The 10,723-nt window shown below is 44.1% G+C and overlaps 1 protein-coding gene across 1 annotated transcript in view; it reads right to left on the minus strand.

Annotated features, from left to right (window-relative positions):
* Positions 1-1,538: 1,538 nt before the first annotated feature.
* LOC134216943 (UDP-N-acetylglucosamine--dolichyl-phosphate N-acetylglucosaminephosphotransferase) overlaps positions 1,539-10,723 on the minus strand; it is a 30,853-nt gene continuing 21,668 nt past the window's right edge. The window contains exon 4 of the mRNA XM_062695704.1: positions 1,539-2,166. Within this exon, the coding sequence (XP_062551688.1) occupies positions 1,677-2,166 (490 nt within the window). The 3' untranslated portion in view covers positions 1,539-1,676. The remainder of the gene's footprint in view (positions 2,167-10,723) is intronic.

A 10,723-nucleotide genomic window follows, 5' to 3' on the forward strand; every position in this document is an offset into this window, starting at 1 on the left:
AACATGGCAGTGAGCAGCTTTATGAAGTTCTGCTCTATATGATGTCGAAAATATGGAAGGCGGGGGGGAATTGCCTGCTATCTGGTGGGACGGCCTCATTTGCCTTTTCTTCAAGAAAGGACGCAGACTAGAGTGCGCTAATTACCGAGGAATAACCCTCCTTAATTTGGCGTACAAAATTATGTCCCGTATTCTGTTCAACAGATTGAGACCGCTTGAAGAGTCCTTCGTCGGCGAATACCAAGCAGGTTTTCGTGAGGGCCGATCAACGACGGATCAAATGTTTACCCTGAGACAAATCCTTGATAAAGTCCGGGAGTACAACTTGCAGAGAGATCATCTGTTGATTGATTTCAAGGCGGCGTACGATTCAGTGAAACGGAATGAATTACGGCAAATTAAACTAGAACATGTTTTTCCGGCGAAACTGATACGGCTGATTCGTATAACGTTGGAATAAATCGAGATCAAGTGTAAGGGTTGCGGATGAAATATCGACGTCATTTGTTACCTTAGATGGATTAAAGCAGGGTGATGGACTCTCAAATCTACTGTTCAATATAGCGCTCGAGGGAGCGATTAGGAGAGCTGGTGTGCAAAGAAGCGGTACCATTATCACAAGATCGCATATGCTCCTTGGATTTGCGGACAAGATCGTTATTATCGGGATCTATCGCCGTGCCGTGGAAGAGGTTTTTGTGCCTTTTAAGAGGGAAACAGCGAGGATTGGACTCACGATCAATACCAGCAAATCGAAGTACATGGTTGCTGGCAATCAACGTGGGTTTATTAGTTGTGGTGGTAGCGAAATGGTGCTGGATGGTGAAAAATTTGAAGTGGTAGAAGAATTTATGTATCTTGGAACATTAGTGACGTGCGACAATGATGTTACCCGCGAGGTGAAAAGGCGTACTGCAGCTGCAAATAGGGCTTATTACGGACTTCGTAACCAGCTTGAGTCCCGTAGTCTGCAAACGAAAGCAAAACTCGCGCTGTATACTACTCTGATTCTTCCGGTGGCTTTATACGGCCATCAGACATGGACGTTAAAGGAGGCTGATCGGAGAGCGTTCGAAGTGTGTGAGCTTAAGGTGCAGCGGACAATACTTGGTGGTAAACAGGAGAACGGCATCTGGCGGAGTTGCATGAATCACGAGTTTTACCAGATGTATAAAGGGCTGGATATTATTAAGCTTTAAAACACGGCAGACTACGATGGGCTGGTCACGTTGCCGGAAGAACGTCAAGCGAAGATAATATTCAGTAGAGAACCCGGAAGAGGCCGCAGGCTTCGTGGAAAGGCGCGTACACGATGGCTTTTTGCAGTTGAAGAGGACCTGAGGGCGCTCAATGTTCAGGGCGACTTTAAGCGATTAGCCCAGGATCGAGTGCAGTGGAGAAGGATACTCCATTCGGCGTAAGTTCATCGAAGAGCTGTAGCCCATCATGTATCAAGTACGGGGTTTTGTTTTTATGATAAGTATAATTAAAGAGTTTTCAACAAATGGATTTCGGTATAAATAACTTGTAAAGCATAGTTTAACGTTCTAAACAGCGCTTTCCTGCTTTATACTTACACAGTAAATCGATGAAAATCATTACCTTTGGCATTCTGCATCTGCTTTTGCATATAAAATCGTCAGTTTCACTCACCACACAGTGGCCATGCGTTCTGCTCAGTACTCGTAGAAGTAGTGCGCCAACGGATACCGAATGGTAAACGCAAACAAGGAACAAATCAGTTGAAACACAATCAACAACCGATTCAGTCGATCCTCCTTGATAGGCCCGGTCAGCAGGATAGCGAAGTTTATGATCGTAAAGTTATTGCACGTAACCACACCGTCCTCGCTCTCCTCGTAGCGTATCAGCCGGGTGAGTTTGAACGCTAAGTAGCACAGCCTGCCCAGCAAGTTGAGCTCGCTCACACGGAACTGGGTTTTACTGTAGTTGAGTAGATCCGATTTCGGATCGTGCTTCGGCAGCCGATGCCGAGGACACGGGATGAACCGAAACAGCTGGGGCACCGAGTAGATGAAGTTGATTATCTGCGGAATGAAGAAGAGGAGCACCGTTTTGCTGAAGTGGCCCAGGATACCGACCACGGCGAAGGTCATTCCGGATAGGTAGTTGAACGTATCGCCAACGAAGACTTGCGACGGGTAGCTGGAAAAATAAAGAAGTAAGTTAGTGCATGATGTATCGTAGCCTTTCACCTCGAGAAAATTTTCCGCCTGATTTTAGTCCCCGTGTATTTTAAATGGGGCCGAGAATTTGATTTTCCGTGCCAAAATGGTGGTGTGAAGCTACCTTCACCAGGGTTTGCAGAAATTCCTCAATAACGATCAACGATAGAAGAGAGGTAAAAAAACTGTTTGAAATCATTACAAGTCATGAAAACTAGTTTTCTTTAATTCCTGATCATAATATCGACGGTTTCGTCACCACTCGATACGGAAGCAACGCACAACTGTCATTTTTATTATTTCACGCATGCTGCGACACAACAAAGATAAATCAACAAAAATGACAGTTGTGCGCCGCCTCTGAATCGAGTGGTGTGCCCCGGAAAACGCAAGCACTTTGGAACTTGGATTCCGTCAGAAGTGACCTTAAGGTGATTATACAACAAAACCACAAAACGGCCATCTTGGAAACCACGTGCTCAGAACATGACAATGAATCAGATGAGCGCTGTGGAACAAAATCGAATTTTTGAACCACCCTAATGTACACTTATTATTGAAGATCGGCGTACAGGTAAGCGGTCTTAATATCTAAGTGTTGCACCAACATGTCTTCTCGACTGGCGATGGTCAGTAGCGTGCGAAGAGTGATTTTGCTGTGCGACAGGTACAAACATTCATCTAACGACTGGATCCTTTCCTCCATCGCTTTCTGCCATGCATCCTTCCCCGGACATTAGATTGCTTCTGAATAACTTCGTGGTTCAGCCACGGAATTTCTCGTCACGCTGGTGACTTCTCGGTAACGGTCAGGTAGGATTCCCTTCGTGCTCCTCGTGGATCTTCGTAGTTCAAACGGTGGCTTTGTTATCGCTGTTGGTGAACTCTTCATCTGTCCCACCGATAGCCATATCGTACCCGTCACCTTCGTCGTCTTTATTTGGATCGCGACCGATGAACTCGCTCGCTGGTATATTTACTATGTTGGGCTTCAGTGTCGATTGGAACTCGACCGTATTCTCCTCCTGAATGTTTTCGGCGGGCTCTTCTGGTTCGCCCCCGACAAACTTTGCATCCCGGCTAATATACACCAATCGTGTTGACTTGTTCAGGAATCGATACATCTTGTGCTCTTGGTAGCATCCAATTTCTGAGCCGTCGGATGGAGCTTCTTCCTCTTTTGCTTCGGAATGTGCACCCATGCACGGGATCCAAACACTTGGAGGTGGCCAACGTCCAGCTTTTGGTTATGCCACAACTCGTACGGAGTGACTTCTACAGATCTTGATAATGAAATGTTTTGCAGGTACACTGCCGTGTTCAGCGCTTCCGCCCAGTAGCACTGTTCCAGTTCAGCGTCGAATAGAAGGCACCTACTCATCTCGATGAGGTAACGGTTTCGTCGCTCCGCAACCCCGTTCTGTTGTGGACTGTAAGCCGCCGTGAATTGTGCCTTGATGCCTTTTCGTCGGTAAAACGGACGAATTCGTTCATTGGTGTACTCTCATTGGTGCTTCATACTCGTCGCTCGCTTGTGACACCTATCCATACTGTTCTTCATTGTTGCGCTCCCTCTTACTTTGAGCTTTAGATGTTGTACTTACCGATAAATGCCAATAAATCAATAATTATTGATAGTTTTAATTCGTTTAATGTTACGTCGCACAGAAGAGTAACTAGAACAAATTCGTGGACAAAACCCAAAAAAAAATTTCAACATTTGTACATTCTTATATTTTTTTAGATACTTAAAAACATTCTGCATACTATGGCTATTTCAGAAATGACCCAAAATTTTGTAAAAAAATATAATGTGGGCTCAAAAATGAGGTATTGGATTGGATTTTATCTACTTTATTTGTGGAGTATTTGGAAACTTTGATTTTTACACAACATAAATGTTATCAACAAGCAATTATTAGTACACAACGAGCCGATTATACTGCTATGGCTCGATTAAGTTCATGATTATGGTCAAAATGTAAATTTAATGTTTCAGGTGATGAGCACTTGAGAAGAACACTTTTTGCTATTTTTTACGTTTTTCTGCAGAGGAAAAGTTAATCTATACGGCAAGATCCGACAAAGATAAACCACTTGGGTGTAACTTCAAGATATGGACTAAGCATTCCACGTGAAAACTTCTCCGCAAACGTCCGCAAATTAGATTCTGAGCTATTTGAATAAAATGCGATTTTTCATCATTTTCAAACAAAATTTTAACATTTGTTCATAAATTACCACATATAATCCAGGAAAAATAATATAAAATGCATGCTATTTAGCATGCATTTTGTCAAGACACAAATAGAATAATGGGTCTCCCATGAGTTGCGTTGATATCTTTTTGAAAACCTTATATTAAAATCGCTTATCTATAACTTCTGCATTGTAGAGAAATCTGTTACTACCTAGATTTAGGATGAACCCGTTTTCATTGAAGTGATCATAATTTATGAACGGTGCCTTATTATGATAGTTTCGTCATGGCTAGCTATGATATCTTGTGGGCTTCGATTCGGACATGGTAATCGTTGTTGTTTCGAGCCATGGTATATAGAATACAGGTGATTTATATTTCTTACTACAGGCTTCACCTTTTCAGACCCTAATTTTTAAGGTTAAGGTTTAAGTTAAGGAGAGAAGAGTGTTCAATCAAAAAACAGTGTGTACTTTTGTACAAGCAAATTTATACAACCATTTTTCTTTTGGGATCTTGGGCATGGGTTAAAATAAGTTAGATTTTTTTTCCTATGTAAATGTTAGAAAATCCATCTAAGGATACAGCTTTAACTACGGGTTTCTTGCTACTATGTGGAATATAGTCATTTTAGAATCGTTTGCGTAGCGAAAGCAAGAGATTTTACATAAAACGCGAGGTTTTATTTGAAAACATATGTGCTTTGACATTTTTATCTGGTTTTACACTGTTAGGTGGATAGATTTATCCAAAAAAATGCATTTTCCTGCATAATTGGCAATTATTACTTCGTCCTAGGAATATCATGCCCAAATAACCGCAAAAAATAGTTTTGGCCAAGAATTGGCTTATTTACTCCTATGTGGCGTCGCGTGTTTTAATCGTCATACGCGAATGTAAAAATGGCGACAAGTAGTTGAGGAAATAGTGAGAATCAGTGATAAGAGTGTCTCCAACAAGGAAGAGGAGAAGAATGGACGAACACAATACGCCTCCTGGTGCTGATCGTTCGTATCCACCATCAATTGCTACGAACGGAATGCAGCATACAGCAGTTCCCAGCCCATCAGTGTTCGTGCAACAGCAGCAGCAACAGACGAATTATTCCGATTCTTCGCCCGCCGATGCTTCCAGTAGCTGGACAGCCACAATTTCAGCAGTATCCGCATGCAGCAAATCAACAACAACAGGAGCATCAAAATACATCAGTTCGTTGGGCTAGTTTCTTTTCTTTGTTTCTAGTTCTTCCAGCAGCTCCAACTGTCGTTAAGGTCACTTTTGACGGAATCCAAGTTTCAAAGTGCTCGCGTTTTCGGGGGCACACCACTCGATACGGAAGCAATGCACAAATGTCATTTTTTCTATTTCACGCATGCTGCGACGCAGCAAAATTAAATCAACAAAAATGACAGTTGTGCGTTGCTTCAGTATCCAGTGGTGTGCCCCCGAAAACGCGAGCACTTTGAAACTTGGATTCCGTCAGGAGTGGCCTTAATGCACCAACAACCAACGCAGATTCTGGAGCAAATATTGGACTCTCTCGCAAGCAACATCCAAGAGTTCCGCTACGTGCCGGATACAAATGTTACCTTAGCGGGTTTTTCTGTTCGGTACGAAGATTTGTTTGCCAAGGATGCAGTTCGTCTTGATGATCAAACGAAAGTGCGTCTTCTCTTCTGTAAAGTAGGACCTATGGAACACGAACGGTATACTAGCTACATTCTCCCAAAGCTTCTGAAGGATGTTAACTTTACCGAAACCGTAAGTAAGTTGAAAAGTTTTTTTTTTGGCACATCTGAGTTGGCGCTATCGCTGCTTACAAGTTGCCAAGCAAGCTACAGAGGATTTCAAGACCTATGCATGCAGAGTGAACAAACAATGTGGGGAATTTGAACTTGGGAAGCTAACTCAGATCAGTTCAAGTGCCTATTGTTCGTATGCGGACTAAAAGCAGAAAGCGATGTTGAGGTTCGAACGCGTTTGCTAAGAAAGGGCAGATATCAGTTTGAAGCAAATGTCGGATGAGTGCCAACGGCTCCTTAGCACCAAGCACGATACGGCGATGATTGAGGCAAGGCCTAATTCGACATCAGTTAAAGCAATCAAAAGCAAGAAATTTGACGGGAGGCGTGCATCCCGAAATGAGGCGTTCTCCGGTTCCCCTATCAAACCGGGCTACTGGTACCGGACCTGGTTCGCCGTGTTGGAACTGCGGTGCAATGCATTACTTCAAGGATTGTCCTTTCAAGAAGCATCAATGCCGAGACTGCAAGCAAATCGGATACAAGGACGAATACTGTTCCAGCGCAAGGAAGGCGAGAAGTCCACGAAGTCAAAACAACCGTTTTTCATCGCATCGAATGGGAAACAAAAGTATCGTCGTAAAAAGTATGGTGAAGAATGTAAAGAAGAGAAGAATATTTGACCGGCAAATAAGCTCACAGCTAGATACAGAGTCGGATATAAGAATCATCTGCGAGAAAACCTGGCTGGCGAAAAATCGGGCGACCTGCGTCAAATCCAACAACCGTCCAAGCATCCACTGCATCCGGAAAGCCGCTCAAGTTAATGTATGAATGTTCCTGTGAGGTTTCGGTTAACGGGATGAAGCGTCAGGCTCGTTTCTACGTGGTAAAGCAACAGCTCAACTTGCTTGGGCTGAATTTAATCGATCAATTCAATTTATGGTCGGAACCCATGAATCGTTTTTGCAACCATATGTCACTTGTTCGACATCAGCGATCAGCACTCTCAAGCAGAAAAAGGAGCACAATCCGTTTTCCGACCAAAGTGTCCTGTCGCGTACGCAATGCACAAGACCGTAGATGAAGAGTTGGATCGTTTGGAAAACGCTAGGATCATAACACCATTGAAGTATTCAGAGTGCGCCGTACCAATATTCGTCTTGAGGTAAGCAAACGGAGCGGTAAGGATTGAGATTACTCAACAGGTTTGAACGACGCTCTACAGCCACATCAATACCCGCTCCCACTGCCGCAGGACATCTTCGCAAAACTGTCAAACTGCAAAGTTTTCAGTCAAATCGACCTTTCTGACGCATTTTTCAGGTTGAAGTGTAAGAAGAATCCCGGGATATGCTAACTATCAACACACATCGGGGACTCTACCGCTACAACAGGCTCCCGCCAGGAGTAAAAACAGCACCTGCAGCTTTTCAGCAGCTGGTGGATACCATGCTAGCTGGATTAAAATGTACGTCAGGTTACCTAATTGGCGGTGTGGGTGAGAAACACCATCAGCGGAACCTTGAAAACGTTCTTCGTCGACTTCAAGAGTACGGGTTCACAATCAAAGCGGAGAAATTTTCAGCAACAAATCAAATACGTTGGTCACATGATCGATGAGCGTGGTGAGCGTACGACCGGATCCGGCTAAAATCGAAGCGATCCGCAACATGCCAACCCCAACCAATGATGCAGAAGTACGCTCATTCTTAGGAGCGATAAACTATTACGGCAAATTCGTCCCAAGTATGCTAGATGAGCTCCTCAAGAACGGACGGCATTTCGCATGGTCGTCTGAATGTCAAAAGCTTTCGAAAACTTTAAGAAGATCCTGTCATCCGATTTGCTACTAACACACTACAATCCGGCACTTGACATCATTGTGTCGGCAGATGCATCATCCATCGGATTCGGGGCCACGTTAAGTCACAAATTCCCGGACGGATCAATCAAAGTTGTGGAGCATGCTTCTAGAGCCTTGACCCCAGCATATCAAGCTTATAGCCAACCAGATCGCGAAGGACTCGTGATTATTTTCGCCGTTAACAAATTTCACTAAATGGTTTTTGGTAGAAAGTTCACGTTACAGACCGATCACGCTCCATTATTTTGTATCTTCGGATCAAAAAAGGAATCCCCGTATACACCTCTAATCGGCTACAACGTTGGACGCTACAGTTGCTGATGTACGACTTCAAGATCGTCTACGTCAACACGGATAAATTTGGCAACGCAGATGTCCTATCCCTGATACAGCATCATGTCATGCCTGAAGAGGATTTCGTGGTTGCTAGCATCGTTTTGGAGGACCTATCGAAGGAGAATACTTCTTGCTAAGCGTCGACGCCCACTTCAAGTAGGTTGAAATAGTGAAAACCAAGTCAACCACTACTTCAACCACGATCGGCATTCTTCGCAGCCTTTTTGCCCGCTTTTTTATGCCGGAAACATTAGTTAGCTACAATGGTCCACAGCTCGCTAGCGCAGATTTCAGACGGTATTGTTTGGAAAACGGTGTACACCTTCAAAAGATCTGTGAAGAAAATCCGAGAGGGGAAAGGAACAATACAGGAAGCGTTAGACGTTTTCTTGTTGACCTATCGTACTACGCCAAATCCAGTAACACTAGAAGGTAAATCACCATCGGAAGCAATGTTTGAGCGCAAAATTCGCACGAGCTTAGAATTTCTTCGCTCGACAACCTTTCCAACAGTAGTGTACAGCGAAGAAACAAAGACTAGGCGATAACCATTCAAGAAAGACGATTTTGTACATGCTAAGATCTACTCAAGTAACCAGTGGAGATGGCAGTCCGGAGTTGTTTTGGAACCAATTGGACGTGTTATGTTCAACGTGTGGATATACTTGTCCAAGTCGAACGCAACATCTATATCGTCATCGACAATACCTGGATTTTCGTCCGAACATTCTACGCCGTTGCAACCTACATCAGTATCAGAGCCTGCACACTTAACTCATTTCACCGTATTCGGTAAATTTTACCGAAATCTCAACAGCTGAACTGTTCGGTAATTTATTTTACAGGTTTTTTGTAATTTTTTTCCATTGCTCAACTGTCAAAATCACCGAAAATCGGTTAAATTAATTACCGAAAAGTTCTGCTGTTGAGATTTCGGTAAAATTTTACCGAATTCGGCGATTTATTTTAAGTGTGTGCACAAGTGTGGGTGTCACCAGAAGCAGGAACTGCCAGAAGTGTCTTCGTCCAAGCCTACATCATCCTCCATGCCAAGCTCTGTAACGTTGTCGTCAGCAGAGTTCCTATCAGCCAATGAACAAACTACAGCTGTCCAGGTACCTCGTCGCTCTTTCCGTGCTAGAAGACCGCCGGTACGGTTTGATCCCTATCAGCTGTGTTGAAGGGGAAGATGTTGGGATAATGGACATCTCTAACTACAATTACGAACACCAGAGTGTATGTAATTAAGAGTGGCGACACTGTCAGAATTGGAACGAAATTCATCTGTCATTCCCATACAAAATCGTGTTCCAAACGAGCAGGAGACCTGTCAAATGCGGCACATGTCGCCACTCTTAATTACATACACTCTGACGAACACTATCGCTGCGCTCACTGATGGCAGTTGTATCTGTCATCCGTCGATGCTAGAATAGCCGAGTAGCATAATCGTTTTGTATTGTGTATAACTTTTGTTGTTATGATTGTACCATGAATCGGAGAAGTTATTTTTAAAATATAGTTTTTATTCGTCGTTACGTTGCGTGTTTTAATCGTCATACGAGAAATGTACTCGGTTACTACCATCTGCCAACGTAAAAATTACCCTTGTCATCGTAGCACTGGATCACGCCAGGACTTTCTCCTTTTATAATTGCTTTCTTCCCGTTGACCAACGTGACGTGCTTGACTTCGCTCTCGTGCAGTTCCCGGAAGAAATCTGGGATAGCGACGGTATGGCTTGCCGCGCCCGAGTCCACGATCCAAGGCTTTGTTCCGTTTTCAATTTTGCTACCGCAGGCCAGCTTCAGAAAAGCAAACGACACCTGTCTCAGTGTAGGCTTCCCCGTTTTACCCAACTTCACTTCCTTCTCGTTATCCCGTTGATACTGACGGCACTCCTTCTGAATGTGGCCCACCTTCTTGCAGTAGTGGCAGGCCAGCGGCTTCTTCTTCTTCCCTGGTCCAACTTTCATCGCGGAATCCGATCCGGATGCTTGCTTCTTTGCTGCTTCGTCCAGAAGTTTCCGCTTGACAAGCTCCAGGGTGAGTTCGTCGTCCGAATGGCTTTCGAGGGCGGTAATCAAGGTGTCGAACGAGCTTGAAAAGCTCCTTCATGCCGAAGATGTGCTCCGCCATGTTCTCTCCTTCCGAGAAACGTTTGTCGCAGATTCGCTTCAGCAACGAGACCTTTGACGTAACACTGACCTTTTGGTGGTGGTTTTGAATCGCCGTCCAAGCTTTCTTCGCGGAATTTGACGACCCGATCAACGCGTGTTGATTGTCCTCGATTAATAACTTGATGGTCGTCCTGGCCTTGGCGTTTCCAGCGGCCCAAACTGCATCCTCTTACGTTGCCGGTTTCACACCTAGTGTCACGTAACGTCACAGT

This window comes from Armigeres subalbatus, chromosome 2, assembly GCF_024139115.2.
Source record: "Armigeres subalbatus isolate Guangzhou_Male chromosome 2, GZ_Asu_2, whole genome shotgun sequence".
Classification (NCBI taxonomy): domain Eukaryota; kingdom Metazoa; phylum Arthropoda; class Insecta; order Diptera; family Culicidae; genus Armigeres; species Armigeres subalbatus.